A 25,000-nucleotide genomic window follows, 5' to 3' on the forward strand; every position below is an offset into this window, starting at 1 on the left:
CAGGATGTAGAGGCTAGCCTCCAGCCTCTCTGACAGCTGTCCCTAGAGGTTAGAGGTCCAGATATACACTATAACCCTATAACAGGATGTAGAGGCTAGCCTCCAGCCTCTCTGACAGCTGTCCCTAGAGGTTAGAGGTCCAGATATACACTATAACCCTATAACAGGATGTAGAGGCTAGCCTCCAGCCTCTCTGACAGCTGTCCCTAGAGGTTAGAGGTCCAGATATACACTATAACCCTATAACAGGATGTAGAGCAGCCTCCAGCCTCTCTGACAGCTGTCCCTAGAGGTTAGAGGTCCAGATATACACTATAACCCTATAACAGGATGTAGAGGCTAGCCTCCAGCCTCTCTGACAGCTGTCCCTAGAGGTTAGAGGTCCAGATATACACTATAACCCTATAACAGGATGTAGAGCAGCCTCCAGCCTCTCTGACAGCTGTCCCTAGAGGTTAGAGGTCCAGATATACACTATAACCCTATAACAGGATGTAGAGGCTAGCCTCCAGCCTCTCTGACAGCTGTCCCTAGAGGTTAGAGGTCCAGATATACACTATAACCCTATAACAGGATGTAGAGCAGCCTCCAGCCTCTCTGACAGCTGTCCCTAGAGGTTAGAGGTCCAGATATACACTATAACCCTATAACAGGATGTAGAGCAGCCTCCAGCCTCTCTGACAGCTGTCCCTAGAGGTTAGAGGTCCAGATATACACTATAACCCTATAACAGGATGTAGAGGCTAGCCTCCAGCCTCTCTGACAGCTGTCCCTAGAGGTTAGAGGTCCAGATATACACTATAACCCTATAACAGGATGTAGAGGCTAGCCTCCAGCCTCTCTGACAGCTGTCCCTAGAGGTTAGAGGCCCAGATATACACTATAACCCTATAACAGGATGTAGAGGCTAGCCTCCAGCCTCTCTGACAGCTGTCCCTAGAGGTTAGAGGTCCAGATATACACTATAACCCTATAACAGGATGTAGAGGCTAGCCTCCAGCCTCTCTGACAGCTGTCCCTAGAGGTTAGAGGTCCAGATATACACTATAACCCTATAACAGGATGTAGAGGCTAGCCTCCAGCCTCTCTGACAGCTGTCCCTAGAGGTTAGAGGTCCAGATATACACTATAACCCTATAACAGGATGTAGAGGCTAGCCTCCAGCCTCTCTGACAGCTGTCCCTAGAGGTTAGAGGTCCAGATATACACTATAACCCTATAACAGGATGTAGAGCAGCCTCCAGCCTCTCTGACAGCTGTCCCTAGAGGTTAGAGGTCCAGATATACACTATAACCCTATAACAGGATGTAGAGGCTAGCCTCCAGCCTCTCTGACAGCTGTCCCTAGAGGTTAGAGGTCCAGATATACACTATAACCCTATAACAGGATGTAGAGGCTAGCCTCCAGCCTCTCTGACAGCTGTCCCTAGAGGTTAGAGGTCCAGATATACACTATAACCCTATAACAGGATGTAGAGCAGCCTCCAGCCTCTCTGACAGCTGTCCCTAGAGGTTAGAGGTCCAGATATACACTATAACCCTATAACAGGATGTAGAGCAGCCTCCAGCCTCTCTGACAGCTGTCCCTAGAGGTTAGAGGTCCAGATATACACTATAACCCTATAACAGGATGTAGAGGCTAGCCTCCAGCCTCTCTGACAGCTGTCCCTAGAGGTTAGAGGTCCAGATATACACTATAACCCTATAACAGGATGTAGAGCAGCCTCCAGCCTCTCTGACAGCTGTCCCTAGAGGTTAGAGGTCCAGATATACACTATAACCCTATAACAGGATGTAGAGGCTAGCCTCCAGCCTCTCTGACAGCTGTCCCTAGAGGTTAGAGGTCCAGATATACACTATAACCCTATAACAGGATGTAGAGGCTAGCCTCCAGCCTCTCTGACAGCTGTCCCTAGAGGTTAGAGGTCCAGATATACACTATAACCCTATAACAGGATGTAGAGCAGCCTCCAGCCTCTCTGACAGCTGTCCCTAGAGGTTAGAGGTCCAGATATACACTATAACCCTATAACAGGATGTAGAGGCTAGCCTCCAGCCTCTCTGACAGCTGTCCCTAGAGGTTAGAGGTCCAGATATACACTATAACCCTATAACAGGATGTAGAGGCTAGCCTCCAGCCTCTCTGACAGCTGTCCCTAGAGGTTAGAGGTCCAGATATACACTATAACCCTATAACAGGATGTAGAGGCTAGCCTCCAGCCTCTCTGACAGCTGTCCCTAGAGGTTAGAGGTCCAGATATACACTATAACCCTATAACAGGATGTAGAGGCTAGCCTCCAGCCTCTCTGACAGCTGTCCCTAGAGGTTAGAGGTCCAGATATACACTATAACCCTATAACAGGATGTAGAGGCTAGCCTCCAGCCTCTCTGACAGCTGTCCCTAGAGGTTAGAGGTCCAGATATACACTATAACCCTATAACAGGATGTAGAGGCTAGCCTCCAGCCTCTCTGACAGCTGTCCCTAGAGGTTAGAGGTCCAGATATACACTATAACCCTATAACAGGATGTAGAGCAGCCTCCAGCCTCTCTGACAGCTGTCCCTAGAGGTTAGAGGTCCAGATATACACTATAACCCTATAACAGGATGTAGAGGCTAGCCTCCAGCCTCTCTGACAGCTGTCCCTAGAGGTTAGAGGTCCAGATATACACTATAACCCTATAACAGGATGTAGAGGCTAGCCTCCAGCCTCTCTGACAGCTGTCCCTAGAGGTTAGAGGTCCAGATATACACTATAACCCTATAACAGGATGTAGAGCAGCCTCCAGCCTCTCTGACAGCTGTCCCTAGAGGTTAGAGGTCCAGATATACACTATAACCCTATAACAGGATGTAGAGGCTCGCCTCCAGCCTCTCTGACAGCTGTCCCTAGAGGTTAGAGGTCCAGATATACACTATAACCCTATAACAGGATGTAGAGGCTAGCCTCCAGCCTCTCTGACAGCTGTCCCTAGAGGTTAGAGGTCCAGATATACACTATAACCCTATAACAGGATGTAGAGGCTAGACTCCAGCCTCTCTGACAGCTGTCCCTAGAGGTTAGAGGTCCAGATATACACTATAACCCTATAACAGGATGTAGAGGCTAGCCTCCATCCTCTCTGACAGCTGTCCCTAGAGGTTAGAGGTCCAGATATACACTATAACCCTATAACAGGATGTAGAGGCTAGCCTCCAGCCTCTCTGACAGCTGTCCCTAGAGGTTAGAGGTCCAGATATACACTATAACCCTATAACAGGATGTAGAGGCTAGCCTCCAGCCTCTCTGACAGCTGTCCCTAGAGGTTAGAGGTCCAGATATACACTATAACCCTATAACAGGATGTAGAGGCTAGCCTCCAGCTGTCCCTAGAGGTTAGAGGTCCAGATATACACTATAACCCTATAACAGGATGTAGAGGCTAGCCTCCAGCCTCTCTGACAGCTGTCCCTAGAGGTTAGAGGTCCAGATATACACTATAACCCTATAACAGGATGTAGAGGCTAGCCTCCAGCCTCTCTGACAGCTGTCCCTAGAGGTTAGAGGTCCAGATATACACTATAACCCTATAACAGGATGTAGAGCAGCCTCCAGTCTCTCTGACAGCTGTCCCTAGAGGTTAGAGGCCCAGATATACACTATAACCCTATAACAGGATGTAGAGGCTAGCCTCCAGCCTCTCTGACAGCTGTCCCTAGAGGTTAGAGATCCAGATATACACTATAACCCTATAACAGGATGTAGAGGCTAGCCTCCAGCCTCTCTGACAGCTGTCCCTAGAGGTTAGAGGTCCAGATATACACTATAACCCTATAACAGGATGTAGAGGCTAGCCTCCAGCCTCTCTGACAGCTGTCCCTAGAGGTTAGAGGTCCAGATATACACTATAACCCTATAACAGGATGTAGAGGCTCGCCTCCAGCCTCTCTGACAGCTGTCCCTAGAGGTTAGAGGTCCAGATATACACTATAACCCTATAACAGGATGTAGAGGCTAGCCTCCAGCCTCTCTGACAGCTGTCCCTAGAGGTTAGAGGCCCAGATATACACTATAACCCTATAACAGGATGTAGAGGCTAGCCTCCAGCCTCTCTGACAGCTGTCCCTAGAGGTTAGAGGTCCAGATATACACTATAACCCTATAACAGGATGTAGAGGCTAGCCTCCAGCCTCTCTGACAGCTGTCCCTAGAGGTTAGAGGTCCAGATATACACTATAACCCTATAACAGGATGTAGAGGCTAGCCTCCAGCTGTCCCTAGAGGTTAGAGGTCCAGATATACACTATAACCCTATAACAGGATGTAGAGGCTAGCCTCCAGCCTCTCTGACAGCTGTCCCTAGAGGTTAGAGGTCCAGATATACACTATAACCCTATAACAGGATGTAGAGGCTAGCCTCCAGCCTCTCTGACAGCTGTCCCTAGAGGTTAGAGGATCAGATATACACTATAACCCTATAACAGGATGTAGAGGCTGGCCTCCAGCCTCTCTGACAGCTGTCACTAGAGGTTAGAGGTCCCACTAACCCTATAACAGGATGTAGAGGCTAGCCTCCAGCCTCTCTGACAGCTGTCCCTAGAGGTTAGAGGTCCAGATATACACTATAACCCTATAACAGGATGTAGAGGCTAGCCTCCAGCCTCTCTGACAGCTGTCCCTAGAGGTTAGAGGGTTCAGGTATACACTATAACCCTATAACAGGATGTAGAGGCTAGCCTCCAGTCTCTCTGACAGCTGTCCCTAGAGGTTAGAGGTCCAGATATACACTATAACCCTATAACAGGATGTAGAGGCTAGCCTCCAGCCTCTCTGACAGCTGTCCCTAGAGGTTAGAGGTCCAGATATACACTATAACAGGATGTAGAGGCTAGCCTCCAGCCTCTCTGACAGCTGTACCTAGAGGTTAGAGGTCCAGATATACACTATAACCCTATAACAGGATGTAGAGGCTAGCCTCCAGCCTCTCTGACAGCTGTCCCTAGAGGTTAGAGGTCCAGATATACACTATAACCCTATAACAGGATGTAGAGGCTAGCCTCCAGCCTCTCTGACAGCTGTCCCTAGAGGTTAGAGGTCCAGATATACACTATAACCCTATAACAGGATGTAGAGGCTAGCCTCCAGCCTCTCTGACAGCTGTCCCTAGAGGTTAGAGGTCCAGATATACACTATAACCCTATAACAGGATGTAGAGGCTAGCCTCCAGCTGTCCCTAGAGGTTAGAGGTCCAGATATACACTATAACCCTATAACAGGATGTAGAGGCTAGCCTCCATCCTCTCTGACAGCTGTCCCTAGAGGTTAGAGGTCCAGATATACACTATAACCCTATACCAGGATGTAGAGCAGCCTCCAGCCTCTCTGACAGCTGTCCCTAGAGGTTAGAGGTCCAGATATACACTATAACCCTATAACAGGATGTAGAGGCTAGCCTCCAGCCTCTCTGACAGCTGTCCCTAGAGGTTAGAGGTCCAGATATACACTATAACCCTATAACAGGATGTAGAGGCTAGCCTCCAGCTGTCCCTAGAGGTTAGAGGTCCAGATATACACTATAACCCTATAACAGGATGTAGAGGCTAGCCTCCAGCCTCTCTGACAGCTGTCCCTAGAGGTTAGAGCTCCAGATATACACTATAACCCTATAACAGGATGTAGAGGCTAGCCTCCAGCCTCTCTGACAGCTGTCCCTAGAGGTTAGAGGTCCAGATATACACTATAACCCTATAACAGGATGTAGAGCAGCCTCCAGTCTCTCTGACAGCTGTCCCTAGAGGTTAGAGGTCCAGATATACACTATAACCCTATAACAGGATGTAGAGGCTAGCCTCCAGTCTCTCTGACAGCTGTCCCTAGAGGTTAGAGATCCAGATATACACTATAACCCTATAACATGATGTAGAGGCTAGCCTCCAGCCTCTCTGACAGCTGTCCCTATAGGTTAGAGGTCCAGATATACACTATAACCCTATAACAGGATGTAGAGGCTCGCCTCCAGCCTCTCTGACAGCTGTCCCTAGAGGTTAGAGGTCCAGATATACACTATAACCCTATAACAGGATGTAGAGGCTAGCCTCCAGCCTCTCTGACAGCTGTCCCTAGAGGTTAGAGGTCCAGATATACACTATAACCCTATAACAGGATGTAGAGGCTAGCCTCCAGCCTCTCTGACAGCTGTCCCTAGAGGTTAGAGGTCCAGATATACACTATAACCCTATAACAGGATGTAGAGGCTAGCCTCCAGCCTCTCTGACAGCTGTCCCTAGAGGTTAGAGGTCCAGATATACACTATAACCCTATAACAGGATGTAGAGGCTAGCCTCCAGCTGTCCCTAGAGGTTAGAGGTCCAGATATACACTATAACCCTATAACAGGATGTAGAGGCTAGCCTCCAGCCTCTCTGACAGCTGTCCCTAGAGGTTAGAGGTCCAGATATACACTATAACCCTATAACAGGATGTAGAGGCTAGCCTCCAGCCTCTCTGACAGCTGTCCCTAGAGGTTAGAGGATCAGATATACACTATAACCCTATAACAGGATGTAGAGGCTGGCCTCCAGCCTCTCTGACAGCTGTCCCTAGAGGTTAGAGGTCCCACTAACCCTATAACAGGATGTAGAGGCTAGCCTCCAGCCTCTCTGACAGCTGTCCCTAGAGGTTAGAGGTCCAGATATACACTATAACCCTATAACAGGATGTAGAGGCTAGCCTCCAGCCTCTCTGACAGCTGTCCCTAGAGGTTAGAGGGTTCAGGTATACACTATAACCCTATAACAGGATGTAGAGGCTAGCCTCCAGTCTCTCTGACAGCTGTCCCTAGAGGTTAGAGGTCCAGATATACACTATAACCCTATAACAGGATGTAGAGCAGCCTCCAGCCTCTCTGACAGCTGTCCCTAGAGGTTAGAGGTCCAGATATACACTATAACCCTATAACAGGATGTAGAGGCTAGCCTCCAGCCTCTCTGACAGCTGTCCCTAGAGGTTAGAGGTCCAGATATACACTATAACAGGATGTAGAGGCTAGCCTCCAGCCTCTCTGACAGCTGTACCTAGAGGTTAGAGGTCCAGATATACACTATAACCCTATAACAGGATGTAGAGGCTAGCCTCCAGCCTCTCTGACAGCTGTCCCTAGAGGTTAGAGGTCCAGATATACACTATAACCCTATAACAGGATGTAGAGGCTAGCCTCCAGCCTCTCTGACAGCTGTCCCTAGAGGTTAGAGGTCCAGATATACACTATAACCCTATAACAGGATGTAGAGGCTAGCCTCCAGCTGTCCCTAGAGGTTAGAGGTCCAGATATACACTATAATCCTATAACAGGATGTAGAGGCTAGCCTCCAGCCTCTCTGACAGCTGTCCCTAGAGGTTAGAGGTCCAGATATACACTATAACCCTATAACAGGATGTAGAGCAGCCTCCAGCCTCTCTGACAGCTGTCCCTAGAGGTTAGAGACCCAGATATACACTATAACCCTATAACAGGATGTAGAGGCTCGCCTCCAGCCTCTCTGACAGCTGTCCCTAGAGGTTAGAGGTCCAGATATACACTATAACCCTATAACAGGATGTAGAGGCTAGCCTCCAGCCTCTCTGACAGCTGTCCCTAGAGGTTAGAGGTCCAGATATACACTATAACCCCAGGATGTAGAGGCTAGCCTCCAGCCACTCTGACAGCTGTCCCTAGAGGTTAGAGGTCCAGATATACACTATAACCCTATAACAGGATGTAGAGGATAGCCTCCAGCCTCTCTGACAGCTGTCCCTAGAGGTTAGAGGTCCAGATATACACTATAACCCTATAACAGGATGTAGAGGCTAGCCTCCAGCCTCTCTGACAGCTGTCCCTAGAGGTTAGAGGTCCAGATATACACTATAACCCTATAACAGGATGTAGAGGCTAGCCTCCAGCCTCTCTGACAGCTGTCCCTAGAGTTTAGAGGTCCAGATATACACTATAACCCTATAACAGGATGTAGAGCAGCCTCCAGCCTCTCTGACAGCTGTCCCTAGAGGTTAGAGGTCCAGATATACACTATAACCCTATAACAGGATGTAGAGGCTAGCCTCCAGCCTCTCTGACAGCTGTCCCTAGAGGTTAGAGGTCCAGATATACACTATAACCCTATAACAGGATGTAGAGCAGCCTCCAGCCTCTCTGACAGCTGTCCCTAGAGGTTAGAGGTCCAGATATACACTATAACCCTATAACAGGATGTAGAGGCTAGCCTCCAGCCTCTCTGACAGCTGTCCCTAGAGGTTAGAGGTCCAGATATACACTATAACCCTATAACAGGATGTAGAGGCTGGCCTCCAGCCTCTCTGACAGCTGTCCCTAGAGGTTAGAGGTCCAGATATACACTATAACCCTATAACAGGATGTAGAGCAGCCTCCAGCCTCTCTGACAGCTGTCCCTAGAGGTTAGAGGTCCAGATATACACTATAACCCTATAACAGGATGTAGAGGCTAGCCTCCAGCCTCTCTGACAGCTGTCCCTAGAGGTTAGAGGTCCAGATATACACTATAACCCTATAACAGGATGTAGAGGCTAGCCTCCAGCTGTCCCTAGAGGTTAGAGGTCCAGATATACACTATAACCCTATAACAGGATGTAGAGGCTAGCCTCCAGCCTCTCTGACAGCTGTCCCTAGAGGTTAGAGGTCCAGATATACACTATAACCCTATAACAGGATGTAGAGGCTAGCCTCCAGCCTCTCTGACAGCTGTCCCTAGAGGTTAGAGGATCAGATATACACTATAACCCTATAACAGGATGTAGAGGCTGGCCTCCAGCCTCTCTGACAGCTGTCCCTAGAGGTTAGAGGTCCCACTAACCCTATAACAGGATGTAGAGGCTAGCCTCCAGCCTCTCTGACAGCTGTCCCTAGAGGTTAGAGGTCCAGATATACACTATAACCCTATAACAGGATGTAGAGGCTAGCCTCCAGCCTCTCTGACAGCTGTCCCTAGAGGTTAGAGGGTTCAGGTATACACTATAACCCTATAACAGGATGTAGAGGCTAGCCTCCAGTCTCTCTGACAGCTGTCCCTAGAGGTTAGAGGTCCAGATATACACTATAACCCTATAACAGGATGTAGAGCAGCCTCCAGCCTCTCTGACAGCTGTCCCTAGAGGTTAGAGGTCCAGATATACACTATAACCCTATAACAGGATGTAGAGGCTAGCCTCCAGCCTCTCTGACAGCTGTCCCTAGAGGTTAGAGGTCCAGATATACACTATAACAGGATGTAGAGGCTAGCCTCCAGCCTCTCTGACAGCTGTACCTAGAGGTTAGAGGTCCAGATATACACTATAACCCTATAACAGGATGTAGAGGCTAGCCTCCAGCCTCTCTGACAGCTGTCCCTAGAGGTTAGAGGTCCAGATATACACTATAACCCTATAACAGGATGTAGAGGCTAGCCTCCAGCCTCTCTGACAGCTGTCCCTAGAGGTTAGAGGTCCAGATATACACTATAACCCTATAACAGGATGTAGAGCAGCCTCCAGCCTCTCTGACAGCTGTCCCTAGAGGTTAGAGGTCCAGATATACACTATAACCCTATAACAGGATGTAGAGGCTAGCCTCCAGCCTCTCTGACAGCTGTCCCTAGAGGTTAGAGGTCCAGATATACACTATAACCCTATAACAGGATGTAGAGCAGCCTCCAGCCTCTCTGACAGCTGTCCCTAGAGGTTAGAGGTCCAGATATACACTATAACCCTATAACAGGATGTAGAGGCTAGCCTCCAGCCTCTCTGACAGCTGTCCCTAGAGGTTAGAGGTCCAGATATACACTATAACCCTATAACAGGATGTAGAGGCTAGCCTCCAGCCTCTCTGACAGCTGTCCCTAGAGGTTAGAGGTCCAGATATACACTATAACCCTATAACAGGATGTAGAGGATAGCCTCCAGCCTCTCTGACAGCTGTCCCTAGAGGTTAGAGGTCCAGATATACACTATAACAGGATGTAGAGGCTAGCCTCCAGCCTCTCTGACAGCTGTCCCTAGAGGTTAGAGGTCCAGATATACCCTATAACAGGATGTAGAGGCTAGCCTCCAGCCTCTCTGACAGCTGTCCCTAGAGGTTAGAGGTCCAGATATACACTATAACCCTATAACAGGATGTAGAGGCTAGCCTCCAGCCTCTCTGACAGCTGTCCCTAGAGGTTAGAGGTCCAGATATACACTATACCCCTATAACAGGATGTAGAGGCTAGCCTCCAGCCTCTCTGACAGCTGTCCCTAGAGGTTAGAGGTCCAGATATACACTATAACCCTATAACAGGATGTAGAGGCTAGCCTCCAGCCTATCTGACAGCTGTCCCTAGAGGTTAGAGGTCCAGATATACACTATAACCCTATAACAGGATGTAGAGGCTAGCCTCCAGCCTCTCTGACAGCTGTCCCTAGAGGTTAGAGGTCCAGATATACACTATAACCCTATAACAGGATGTAGAGGCTAGCCTCCAGCCTCTCTGACAGCTGTCCCTAGAGGTTAGAGGTCCAGATATACACTATAACCCTATAACAGGATGTAGAGGCTAGCCTCCAGCCTCTCTGACAGCTGTCCCTAGAGGTTAGAGGTCCAGATATACACTATAACCCTATAACAGGATGTAGAGGCTAGCCTCCAGCCTCTCTGACAGCTGTCCCTAGAGGTTAGAGGTCCAGATATACACTATAACCCTATAACAGGATGTAGAGGCTAGCCTCCAGCCTCTCTGACAGCTGTCCCTAGAGGTTAGAGGTCCAGATATACACTATAACCCTATAACAGGATGTAGAGCAGCCTCCAGCCTCTCTGACAGCTGTCCCTAGAGGTTAGAGGTCCAGATATACACTATAACCCTATAACAGGATGTAGAGGCTAGCCTCCAGCTGTCCCTAGAGGTTAGAGGTCCAGATATACACTATAACCCTATAAGAGGATGTAGAGGCTAGCCTCCAGCTGTCCCTAGAGGTTAGAGGTCCAGATATACACTATAACCCTATAACAGGATGTAGAGGCTAGCCTCCAGCTGTCCCTAGAGGTTAGAGGTCCAGATATACACTATAACCCCATAACAGGATGTAGAGGCTAGCCTCCAGCCTCTCTGACAGCTGTCCCTAGAGGTTAGAGGTCCAGATATACACTATAACACTATAACAGGATGTAGAGGCTAGCCTCCAGCTGTCCCTAGAGGTTAGAGGTCCAGATATACACTATAACCCTATAACAGGATGTAGAGGCTAGCCTCCAGCCTCTCTGACAGCTGTCCCTAGAGGTTAGAGGTCCAGATATACACTATAACCCTATAACAGGATGTAGAGGCTAGCCTCCAGCCTCTCTGACAGCTGTCCCTAGAGGTTAGAGGTCCAGATATACACTATAACCCTATAACAGGATGTAGAGGCTAGCCTCCAGCCTCTCTGACAGCTGTCCCTAGAGGTTAGAGGTCCAGATATACACTATAACCCTATAACAGGATGTAGAGGCTAGCCTCCAGCCTCTCTGACAGCTGTCCCTAGAGGTTAGAGGTCCAGATATACACTATAACCCTATAACAGGATGTAGAGGCTAGCCTCCAGCTGTCCCTAGAGGTTAGAGGTCCAGATATACACTATAACCCTATAACAGGATGTAGAGGTTAGCCTCCAGCCTCTCTGACAGCTGTCCCTAGAGGTTAGAGGTCCAGATATACACTATAACCCTATAACAGGATGTAGAGGCTAGCCTCCAGCTGTCCCTAGAGGTTAGAGGTCCAGATATACACTATAACCCTATAACAGGATGTAGAGCAGCCTCCAGCCTCTCTGACAGCTGTCCCTAGAGGTTAGAGGTCCAGATATACACTATAACCCTATAACAGGATGTAGAGGCTAGCCTCCAGCTGTCCCTAGAGGTTAGAGGTCCAGATATACACTATAACCCTATAAGAGGATGTAGAGGCTAGCCTCCAGCTGTCCCTAGAGGTTAGAGGTCCAGATATACACTATAACCCTATAACAGGATGTAGAGGCTAGCCTCCAGCTGTCCCTAGAGGTTAGAGGTCCAGATATACACTATAACCCTATAACAGGATGTAGAGGCTAGCCTCCAGCCTCTCTGACAGCTGTCCCTAGAGGTTAGAGGATCAGATATACACTATAACCCTATAACAGGATGTAGAGGCTGGCCTCCAGCCTCTCTGACAGCTGTCCCTAGAGGTTAGAGGTCCCACTAACCCTATAACAGGATGTAGAGGCTAGCCTCCAGCCTCTCTGACAGCTGTCCCTAGAGGTTAGAGGTCCAGATATACACTATAACCCTATAACAGGATGTAGAGGCTAGCCTCCAGCCTCTCTGACAGCTGTCCCTAGAGGTTAGAGGGTTCAGGTATACACTATAACCCTATAACAGGATGTAGAGGCTAGCCTCCAGTCTCTCTGACAGCTGTCCCTAGAGGTTAGAGGTCCAGATATACACTATAACCCTATAACAGGATGTAGAGCAGCCTCCAGCCTCTCTGACAGCTGTCCCTAGAGGTTAGAGGTCCAGATATACACTATAACCCTATAACAGGATGTAGAGGCTAGCCTCCAGCCTCTCTGACAGCTGTCCCTAGAGGTTAGAGGTCCAGATATACACTATAACAGGATGTAGAGGCTAGCCTCCAGCCTCTCTGACAGCTGTACCTAGAGGTTAGAGGTCCAGATATACACTATAACCCTATAACAGGATGTAGAGGCTAGCCTCCAGCCTCTCTGACAGCTGTCCCTAGAGGTTAGAGGTCCAGATATACACTATAACCCTATAACAGGATGTAGAGGCTAGCCTCCAGCCTCTCTGACAGCTGTCCCTAGAGGTTAGAGGTCCAGATATACACTATAACCCTATAACAGGATGTAGAGCAGCCTCCAGCCTCTCTGACAGCTGTCCCTAGAGGTTAGAGGTCCAGATATACACTATAACCCTATAACAGGATGTAGAGGCTGGCCTCCAGCCTCTCTGACAGCTGTCCCTAGAGGTTAGAGGTCCAGATATACACTATAACCCTATAACAGGATGTAGAGGCTAGCCTCCAGCCTCTCTGACAGCTGTCCCTAGAGGTTAGAGGTCCAGATATACACTATAACCCTATAACAGGATGTAGAGCAGCCTCCAGCCTCTCTGACAGCTGTCCCTAGAGGTTAGAGGTCCAGATATACACTATACCCCTATAACAGGATGTAGAGGCTAGCCTCCAGCCTCTCTGACAGCTGTCCCTAGAGGTTAGAGGTCCAGATATACACTATAACCCTATAACAGGATGTAGAGGCTAGCCTCCAGCTGTCCCTAGAGGTTAGAGGTCCAGATATACACTATAACCCTATAACAGGATGTAGAGGCTAGCCTCCAGCCTCTCTGACAGCTGTCCCTAGAGGTTAGAGGTCCAGATATACACTATAACCCTATAACAGGATGTAGAGGCTAGCCTCCAGCCTCTCTGACAGCTGTCCCTAGAGGTTAGAGGTCCAGATATACACTATAACCCTATAACAGGATGTAGAGCAGCCTCCAGCCTCTCTGACAGCTGTCCCTAGAGGTTAGAGGTCCAGATATACACTATAACCCTATAACAGGATGTAGAGGCTAGCCTCCAGCCTCTCTGACAGCTGTCCCTAGAGGTTAGAGGTCCAGATATACACTATAACCCTATAACAGGATGTAGAGCAGCCTCCAGCCTCTCTGACAGCTGTCCCTAGAGGTTAGAGGTCCAGATATACACTATAACCCTATAACAGGATGTAGAGGCTAGCCTCCAGCCTCTCTGACAGCTGTCCCTAGAGGTTAGAGGTCCAGATATACACTATAACCCTATAACAGGATGTAGAGGCTAGCCTCCAGCCTCTCTGACAGCTGTCCCTAGAGGTTAGAGGTCCAGATATACACTATAACCCTATAACAGGATGTAGAGGCTAGCCTCCAGCCTCTCTGACAGCTGTCCCTAGAGGTTAGAGGTCCAGATATACACTATAACAGGATGTAGAGGCTAGCCTCCAGCCTCTCTGACAGCTGTCCCTAGAGGTTAGAGGTCCAGATATACACTATAACCCTATAACAGGATGTAGAGGCTAGCCTCCAGCCTCTCTGACAGCTGTCCCTAGAGGTTAGAGGTCCAGATATACACTATAACCCTATAACAGGATGTAGAGGCTAGCCTCCAGCCTCTCTGACAGCTGTCCCTAGAGGTTAGAGGTCCAGATATACACTATAACCCTATAACAGGATGTAGAGGCTAGCCTCCAGCCTCTCTGACAGCTGTCCCTAGAGGTTAGAGGTCCAGATATACACTATAACCCTATAACAGGATGTAGAGGCTAGCCTCCAGCCTCTCTGACAGCTGTCCCTAGAGGTTAGAGGTCCAGATATACACTATAACCCTATAACAGGATGTAGAGGCTAGCCTCCAGCCTCTCTGACAGCTGTCCCTAGAGGTTAGAGGTCCAGATATACACTATAACCCTATAACAGGATGTAGAGGCTAGCCTCCAGCCTCTCTGACAGCTGTCCCTAGAGGTTAGAGGTCCAGATATACACTATAACCCTATAACAGGATGTAGAGGCTAGCCTCCAGCCTCTCTGACAGCTGTCCCTAGAGGTTAGAGGTCCAGATATACACTATAACCCTATAACAGGATGTAGAGGCTAGCCTCCAGCCTCTCTGACAGCTGTCCCTAGAGGTTAGAGGTCCAGATATACACTATAACCCTATAACAGGATGTAGAGGCTAGCCTCCAGCCTCTCTGACAGCTGTCCCTAGAGGTTAGAGGTCCAGATATACACTATAACCCTATAACAGGATGTAGAGCAGCCTCCAGCCTCTCTGACAGCTGTCCCTAGAGGTTAGAGGTCCAGATATACACTATAACCCTATAACAGGATGTAGAGGCTAGCCTCCAGCTGTCCCTAGAGGTTAGAGGTCCAGATATACACTATAACCCTATAAGAGGATGTAGAGGCTAGCCTCCAGCTGTCCCTAGAGGTTAGAGGTCCAGATATACACTATAACCCTATAACAGGATGTAGAGGCTAGCCTCCAGCTGTCCCTAGAGGTTAGAGGTCCAGATATACACTATAACCCCATAACAGGATGTAGAGGCTAGCCTCCAGCCTCTCTGACAGCTGTCCCTAGAGGTTAGAGGTCCAGATATACACTATAACACTATAACAGGATGTAGAGGCTAGCCTCCAGCTGTCCCTAGAGGTTAGAGGTCCAGATATACACTATAACCCTATAACAGGATGTAGAGGCTAGCCTCCAGCCTCTCTGACAGCTGTCCCTAGAGGTTAGAGGTCCAGATATACACTATAACCCTATAACAGGATGTAGAGGCTAGCCTCCAGCCTCTCTGACAGCTGTCCCTAGAGGTTAGAGGTCCAGATATACACTATAACCCTATAACAGGATGTAGAGGCTAGCCTCCAGCCTCTCTGACAGCTGTCCCTAGAGGTTAGAGGTCCAGATATACACTATAACCCTATAACAGGATGTAGAGGCTAGCCTCCAGCCTCTCTGACAGCTGTCCCTAGAGGTTAGAGGTCCAGATATACACTATAACCCTATAACAGGATGTAGAGGCTAGCCTCCAGCTGTCCCTAGAGGTTAGAGGTCCAGATATACACTATAACCCTATAACAGGATGTAGAGGTTAGCCTCCAGCCTCTCTGACAGCTGTCCCTAGAGGTTAGAGGTCCAGATATACACTATAACCCTATAACAGGATGTAGAGGCTAGCCTCCAGCTGTCCCTAGAGGTTAGAGGTCCAGATATACACTATAACCCTATAACAGGATGTAGAGCAGCCTCCAGCCTCTCTGACAGCTGTCCCTAGAGGTTAGAGGTCCAGATATACACTATAACCCTATAACAGGATGTAGAGGCTAGCCTCCAGCTGTCCCTAGAGGTTAGAGGTCCAGATATACACTATAACCCTATAAGAGGATGTAGAGGCTAGCCTCCAGCTGTCCCTAGAGGTTAGAGGTCCAGATATACACTATAACCCTATAACAGGATGTAGAGGCTAGCCTCCAGCTGTCCCTAGAGGTTAGAGGTCCAGATATACACTATAACCCCATAACAGGATGTAGAGGCTAGCCTCCAGCCTCTCTGACAGCTGTCCCTAGAGGTTAGAGGTCCAGATATACACTATAACACTATAACAGGATGTAGAGGCTAGCCTCCAGCTGTCCCTAGAGGTTAGAGGTCCAGATATACACTATAACCCTATAACAGGATGTAGAGGCTAGCCTCCAGCCTCTCTGACAGCTGTCCCTAGAGGTTAGAGGTCCAGATATACACTATAACCCTATAACAGGATGTAGAGGCTAGCCTCCAGCCTCTCTGACAGCTGTCCCTAGAGGTTAGAGGTCCAGATATACACTATAACCCTATAACAGGATGTAGAGGCTAGCCTCCAGCCTCTCTGACAGCTGTCCCTAGAGGTTAGAGGTCCAGATATACACTATAACCCTATAACAGGATGTAGAGGCTAGCCTCCAGCCTCTCTGACAGCTGTCCCTAGAGGTTAGAGGTCCAGATATACACTATAACCCTATAACAGGATGTAGAGGCTAGCCTCCAGCTGTCCCTAGAGGTTAGAGGTCCAGATATACACTATAACCCTATAACAGGATGTAGAGGTTAGCCTCCAGCCTCTCTGACAGCTGTCCCTAGAGGTTAGAGGTCCAGATATACACTATAACCCTATAACAGGATGTAGAGGCTAGCCTCCAGCTGTCCCTAGAGGTTAGAGGTCCAGATATACACTATAACCCTATAACAGGATGTAGAGGCTAGCCTCCAGCTGTCCCTAGAGGTTAGAGGGTTCAGGGCTTACGTTTTGCAGCTGGTGTTTCCTGTGACCTGTTTCATCACCTGGCAGTAGGCTTCATCTTTCATCAGACCGTGCTCCCCACTGAGCTACAGGACACACACACACACACACACACACACACACACACACACACACACACAGACACACACACACACACACACACACACACACACACACACACACACACACACACACACACACACACACACACACAGTCACACACACACATTTTTCAGAAGTAGAAGATATATGTTGGTGTGCGTGTGAGTGAGTGAGTGAGAGAGAGAGAGAGAGAGAGAGAGAGAGAGAGAGAGAGACAGAGAGAGTGAGTGAGTGAGTGAGTGAGTGAGTGAGTGAGTGAGTGAGTGAGTGAGTGAGTGAGTGAGTGAGTGAGTGAGTGAGTGAGCGAGTGAGTGAGTGAGCGAGTGAGTACCTTTAGGATAGTGGAGACCAGCTCCTGTTCTGTCTGTCCCCTCAGAGGGTAATCCCCCATGAACTTCATCACAGCTGCAGAGAGAAGACGGAGAGACATGTCAAAAGGGCAGAAACAAGCAGACATGAAATGAAACACAAAATACTCTGAACAACAAATATAAAACACAACATGTAAAGTGTTGGTCTCACGTTTCACGAGAAATTAAAAGATCACAGAAATTTTCCGAGACGCACAAAAAAAAAAAAAAACCCGCTTCTTTCTCTCAAATTTTTTTTTGGGGGCCACAAATTTGGTTTACGTCCCTGTTAGTTAGCGAGCATTTATCCTTTACCAAGATAATCCATCCACCTGACAGCTGTGGCCTATCAAGAAGCTGATTAAAACTTCTTCACCTGTTGGGGGTCGTCTGAGACCGGCGACCCGGACGGCTGATGAAAACTGTTGGGGGTCGTCTGAGACCGGCGACCCGGACGGCTGATGAAAACTGTAGGTTTTCACAACCCGAGAATTTCTACACAAAATGTCCAGAAATCGTCTCAGGGAAGGTCATCTTGCGTGGTCGTTGTCCTCGCCCAGGGTCTCGACCCGATTGCAGTTCGACGTCGGAGTTGACTTCAGTGGGGGGGAAAAAATTTTCACTTTCGATGACCACTGGTACGCTGGAGAAGTGTGTCCTCTTCACGGACGAATCCCGGACGAATTTTAAACTGTCCCGGGTAGATGGCGGACAGCGTGTAGGGCGTCGCGTGGGCGAGCGGTTTGCTGATGTCAATGTTGTGAACAGAGCGCCCCATGGTGGAGGTGGGGTTATGGTATGGGCCCCATGGTGGAGGTGGGGTTATGGTATGGGCCCCATGGTGGAGGTGGGGTTATGGTATGGGCCCCATGGTGGAGGTGGGGTTATGGTATGGGCCCCATGGTGGAGGTGGGGTTATGGTATGGGCCCCATGGTGGAGGTGGGGTTATGGTATGGGCCCCATGGTGGAGGTGGGGTTATGGTATGGGCCCCATGGTGGAGGTGGGGTTATGGTATGGGCCCCATGGTGGAGGTGGGGTTATGGTATGGGCCCCATGGTGGAGGTGGGGTTATGGTATGGGCCCCATGGTGGAGGTGGGGTTATGGTATGGGCCCCATGGTGGAGGTGGGGTTATGGTATGGGCCCCATGGTGGAGGTGGGGTTATGGTATGGGCCCCATGGTGGAGGTGGGGTTATGGTATGGGCCCCATGGTGGCGGTGGGGTTATGGTATGGGCCCCATGGTGGAGGTGGGGTTATGGTTTGGGCCCCATGGTGGAGGTGGGGTTATGGTATGGGCCCCATGGTGGAGGTGGGGTTATGGTATGGGCCCCATGGTGGAGGTGGGGTTATGGTATGGGCCCCATGGTGGAGGTGGGGTTATGGTATGGGCCCCATGGTGGAGGTGGGGTTATGGTATGGGCCCCATGGTGGAGGTGGGGTTATGGTATGGGCCCCATGGTGGAGGTGGTGGTTATGGTATGGGCCCCATGGTGGAGGTGGGGTTATGGTATGGGCCCCATGGTGGAGGTGGTGGTTATGGTATGGGCCCCATGGTGGAGGTGGTGGTTATGGTATGGGCCCCATGGTGGAGGTGGGGTTATGGTATGGGCCCCATGGTGGAGGTGGTGGTTATGGTATGGGCCCCATGTCAACAAGGATCTGTACACAATTCCTGGAAGCTGAAAACAGTCCCAGTTCTTCCATGGCCTGCGTACTTCACCAGACATGTCACCCCCATCGAGCATGTTTGGGATGCTCTGGATCGACGTGTATCGACAGCGTGTTTCAGTTCCCGCCGAAAATATCCAGCAACTTCGCCCAGCCATTGAAGAGGAAGTGGGACTACATTCCACCAATCAACATCCTGATCAACTCTATGTGAAGGAGATGTGTCGCGATGCAGGAGGCAAATGGCGGACACACCAGATACCGACCGGTTCTCTGATCCACATCCCTACCTTTCTTTTTATAAAGGTATCTGTGACCGACAGATGCATATCTGTATTCGCAGTCATGTCAAATCCATAGATTAGGGTCTAATTAATTTATTTTAAATTTGACTGATTTCCTTCTATGAACTGTAACTCAGTAAAATCTTTCGAAATTATTGCATGTTGCGTTTTATATTTTAGTTCAGTGTATTTGATTAGAAACCATTGGTTAAGTCCCAAATGGTACACAGTTCCCAAACATAGTACACTTCTTGGAGCTCTGGTCAGAAAGTAGTGTACTGTGTAGGGAATAGGGTTCCATTTGGGAACAGGAGTGTAGTCTCCATCTTACCCAGGGAGATGTCAGCCGCTACCTTGTTCATGTTGCTGTCTGTGAAGTCTATCAGGGACTCCTGGAGAGGGGACTGGGGAAACAAACACAGGGCATACACAGCCAGTCTGAATACTCAGCATACCTACTCAGAATACACAGCCAGTCTGAATACTTAGCATACCTACTCAGAATACACAGCCAGTCTGAATACTCAGCATACCTACTCAGAATTACACAGCCAGTCTGAATACTCAGCATACCTACTCAGAATACACAGCCAGTCTGAATACTCAGCATACCTACTCAGAATACACAGCCAGTCTGAATACTCAGCATACCTACTCAGAATACACAGCCAGTCTGAATACTCAGAATTACACAGCCAGTCTGAATACTCAGCATACCTACTCAGAATACACAGCCAGTCTGAATACTCAGCATACCTACTCAGAATACACAGCCAGTCTGAATACTCAGCATACCTACTCAGAATACACAGCCAGTCTGAATACTCAGCATACACAGCCAGTCTGAATACTCAGCATACCTACTCAGAATACACAGCCAGTCTGAATACTCAGCATACCTACTCAGAATACACAGCCAGTCTGAATACTCAGCATACACAGCCAGTCTGAATACTCAGCATACCTACTCAGAATACACAGCCAGTCTGAATACTCAGCATACCTACTCAGAATACACAGCCAGTCTGAATACTCAGCATACCTACTCAGAATACACAGCCAGTCTGAATACTCAGAATACACAGCCAGTCTGAATACTCAGCATACCTACTCAGAATACACAGCCAGTCTGAATACTCAGCATACCTACTCAGAATACACAGCCAGTCTGAATACTCAGCATACCTACTCAGAATACACAGCCAGTCTGAATACTCAGCATACCTACTCAGAATACACAGCCAGTCTGAATACTCAGAATTACACAGCCAGTCTGAATACTCAGCATACCTACTCAGAATACACAGCCAGTCTGAATACTCAGCATACCTACTCAGAATACACAGCCAGTCTGAATACTCAGCATACCTACTCAGAATACACAGCCAGTCTGAATACTCAGCATACACAGCCAGTCTGAATACTCAGAACTACACAGCCAGTCTGAATACTCAGAATACCTACTCAGAATACACAGCCAGTCTGAATACTCAGAATACACACTCAGAATTACACAGCCAGTCTGAATACACAGCCAGTCTGAATACTCAGAATACACAGCCAGTCTGAATACTCAGAATTACACAGCCAGTCTGAATACTCAGAATTACACAGCCAGTCTGAATACTCAGAATTACACAGCCAGTCTGAATACTCAGAATTACAGAGCCAGTCTGAATACTCAGAATTACACAGCCAGTCTGAATACTCAGAATTACACAGCCAGTCTGAATACTCAGAATTACACAGCCAGTCTGAATACTCAGAATTACAGAGCCAGTCTGAATACTCAGAATTACACAGCCAGTCTGAATACTCAGAATTACACAGCCAGTCTGAATACTCAGAATTACACAGCCAGTCTGAATACTCAGAATTACACAGCCAGTCTGAATACTCAGAATACACAGCCAGTCTGAATACTCAGAATACACAGCCAGTCTGAATACTCAGAATAACTACTCAGAATACACAGCCAGTCTGAATACTCAGAATTACACAGCCAGTCTGAATACTCAGAATTACACAGCCAGTCTGAATACTCAGAATTACACAGCCAGTCTGAATACTCAGAATTACACAGCCAGTCTGAATACTCAGAATTACACAGCCAGTCTGAATACTCAGCATACACAGCCAGTCTGAATACTCAGAATTACAAAGCCAGTCTGAATACTCAGAATTACACAGCCAGTCTGAATACTCAGAATACACAGCCAGTCTGAATACTCAGAATTACACAGCCAGTCTGAATACTCAGAATTACACAGCCAGTCTGAATACTCAGAATTACACAGCCAGTCTGAATACTCAGAATTACACAGCCAGTCTGAATACTCAGAATACACAGCCAGTCTGAATACTCAGAATACCTACTCAGAATACACAGCCAGTCTGAATACTCAGAATACCTACTCAGAATACACAGCCAGTCTGAATACTCAGAATTACACAGCCAGTCTGAATACTCAGAATTACACAGCCAGTCTGAATACTCAGAATTACACAGCCAGTCTGAATACTCTGCATACACAGCCAGTCTGAATACTCAGAATACAATGCCAGTCTGAATACTCAGCATACACAGCCAGTCTGAATACTCAGAATACACAGCCAGTCTGAATACTGAGAATTACAGAGCCAGTCTGAATACTCAGAATACATACTCCGAATACACAGCCAGTCTGAATACTCAGAATACATACTCAGAATACACACAAAGTCTGAATACTCAGAATACATACTCAGAATACACACCCAGTCTGAATACTCAGAATATATACTCAGAATACACACCTAGTCTGAATACTCAGAATACATACTCAGAATACACACCCAGTCTGAATACTCAGTATAGTCCAGGGGATGTGTATCTGTATCTGTAGTATAGTCCAGGGGATGTGTATCTGTATCTGTAGTATAGTCCAGGGGATGTGTATCTGTATCTGTAGTATAGTCCAGGGGATGTGTATCTGTATCTGTAGTATAGTCCAGGGGATGTGTATCTGTATCTGTAGTATAGTCCAGGGGATGTGTATCTGTATCTGTAGTATAGTCCAGGGGATGTGTATCTGTATCTGTAGTATAGTCCAGGGGATGTGTATCTGTATCTGTAGTATAGTCCAGGGGATGTGTATCTGTATCTGTAGTATAGTCCAGGGGATGTGTATCTGTATCTGTAGTATAGTCCAGGGGATGTGTATCTGTATCTGTAGTATAGTCCAGGGGATGTGTATCTGTATCTGTAGTATAGTCCAGGGGATGTGTATCTGTATCTGTATCTGTAGTATAGTCCAGGGGATGTGTAACTGTATCTGTAGTATAGTCCAGGGGATGTGTATCTGTATCTGTAGTATAGTCCAGGGGATGTGTATCTGTATCTGTAGTATAGTCCAGGGGATGTGTATCTGTATCTGTAGTATAGTCCAGGGGATGTGTATCTGTATCTGTAGTATAGTCCAGGGGATGTGTATCTGTATCTGTAGTATAGTCCAGGGGATGTGTATCTGTATCTGTAGTATAGTCCAGGGGATGTGTATCTGTATCTGTAGTATAGTCCAGGGGATGTGTATCTGTATCTGTAGTATAGTCCAGGGGATGTGTATCTGTATCTGTAGTATAGTCCAGGGGATGTGTATCTGTATCTGTAGTATAGTCCAGGGGATGTGTATCTGTATCTGTAGTATAGTCCAGGGGATGTGTATCTGTATCTGTAGTATAGTCCAGGGGATGTGTATCTGTATCTGTAGTATAGTCCAGGGGATGTGTATCTGTATCTGTAGTATAGTCCAGGGGATGTGTATCTGTATCTGTAGTATAGTCCAGGGGATGTGTATCTGTATCTGTAGTATAGTCCAGGGGATGTGTATCTGTATCTGTAGTATAGTCCAGGGGATGTGTATCTGTATCTGTAGTATAGTCCAGGGGATGTGTATCTGTATCTGTAGTATAGTCCAGGGGATGTGTATCTGTATCTGTAGTATAGTCCAGGGGATGTGTATCTGTATCTGTAGTATAGTCCAGGGGATGTGTATCTGTATCTGTAGTATAGTCCAGGGGATGTGTATCTGTATCTGTAGTATAGTCCAGGGGATGTGTATCTGTATCTGTAGTATAGTCCAGGGGATGTGTATCTGTATCTGTAGTATAGTCCAGGGGATGTGTATCTGTATCTGTAGTATAGTCCAGGGGATGTGTATCTGTATCTGTAGTATAGTCCAGGGGATGTGTATCTGTAGTATAGTCCAGGGGATTGTATTGTATCTGTAGTATAGTCCAGGGGATGTGTAACTGTATCTGTAGTATAGTCCAGGGGATGTGTATCTGTATCTGTAGTATAGTCCAGGGGATGTGTATCTGTAGTATAGTCCAGGGGATGTGTATCTGTAGTATAGTCCAGGGGATGTGTATCTGTATCTGTAGTATAGTCCAGGGGATGTGTATCTGTAGTATAGTCCAGGGGATGTGTAACTGTATCTGTAGTATAGTCCAGGGGATGTGTATCTGTATCTGTAGTATAGTCCAGGGGATGTGTATCTGTATCTGTAGTATAGTCCAGGGGATGTGTATCTGTATCTGTAGTATAGTCCAGGGGATGTGTATCTGTAGTATAGTCCAGGGGATGTGTATCTGTATCTGTAGTATAGTCCAGGGGATGTGTATCTGTATCTGTAGTATAGTCCAGGGGATGTGTATCTGTATCTGTAGTATAGTCCAGGGGATGTGTATCTGTATCTGTAGTATAGTCCAGGGGATGTGTATCTGTATCTGTAGTATAGTCCAGGGGATGTGTATCTGTATCTGTAGTATAGTCCAGGGGATGTGTATCTGTAGTATAGTCCAGGGGATGTGTATCTGTAGTATAGTCCAGGGGATGTGTATCTGTAGTATAGTCCAGGGGATTGTATCTGTATCTGTAGTATAGTCCAGGGGATGTGTAACTGTATCTGTAGTATAGTCCAGGGATGTGTATCTGTATCTGTAGTATAGTCCAGGGGATGTGTATCTGTAGTATAGTCCAGGGGATGTGTATCTGTAGTATAGTCCAGGGGATGTGTATCTGTATCTGTAGTATAGTCCAGGGGATGTGTATCTGTATCTGTAGTATAGTCCAGGGGATGTGTATCTGTATCTGTAGTATAGTCCAGGGGATGTGTATCTGTATCTGTAGTATAGTCCAGGGGATGTGTAACTGTATCTGTAGTATAGTCCAGGGGATGTGTATCTGTATCTGTAGTATAGTCCAGGGGATGTGTATCTGTATCTGTAGTATAGTCCAGGGGATGTGTATCTGTATCTGTAGTATAGTCCAGGGGATGTGTATCTGTATCTGTAGTATAGTCCAGGGGATGTGTATCTGTATCTGTAGTATAGTCCAGGGGATGTGTAACTGTATCTGTAGTATAGTCCAGGGGATGTGTATTGTATCTGTATCTGTAGTATAGTCCAGGGGATGTGTAACTGTATCTGTAGTATAGTCCAGGGGATGTGTATCTGTATCTGTAGTATAGTCCAGGGGATGTGTAACTGTATCTGTAGTATAGTCCAGGGGATGTGTATCTGTATCTGTAGTATAGTCCAGGGGATGTGTATCTGTATCTGTAGTATAGTCCAGGGGATGTGTATCTGTAGTATAGTCCAGGGGATGTGTATCTGTATCTGTAGTATAGTCCAGGGGATGTGTATCTGTAGTATAGTCCAGGGGATGTGTATCTGTAGTATAGTCCAGGGGATGTGTAAC

The 25,000-nt window shown here is 47.6% G+C and overlaps 1 protein-coding gene across 1 annotated transcript in view; it reads right to left on the reverse strand.

The window, feature by feature from the left end:
- The window catches only part of LOC106595859 (unconventional myosin-XV), a 79,117-nt gene that overhangs the window by 23,946 nt on the left and 30,171 nt on the right, over nucleotides 1–25,000 (reverse strand). The window contains exons 4-6 of the mRNA XM_082965449.1: nucleotides 19,592–19,664; nucleotides 17,287–17,360; nucleotides 16,857–16,939 (exon numbers count right to left, since the gene is read on the reverse strand). Of these exons, the coding sequence (XP_082821575.1) occupies nucleotides 16,857–16,939; nucleotides 17,287–17,360; nucleotides 19,592–19,664 (230 nt within the window). The remainder of the gene's footprint in view (nucleotides 1–16,856; nucleotides 16,940–17,286; nucleotides 17,361–19,591; nucleotides 19,665–25,000) is intronic.

The sequence above is a fragment of the Salmo salar genome, chromosome 18 (genome assembly GCF_965601325.2).
Source record: "Salmo salar chromosome 18, fSalSal1, whole genome shotgun sequence".
Classification (NCBI taxonomy): domain Eukaryota; kingdom Metazoa; phylum Chordata; class Actinopteri; order Salmoniformes; family Salmonidae; genus Salmo; species Salmo salar.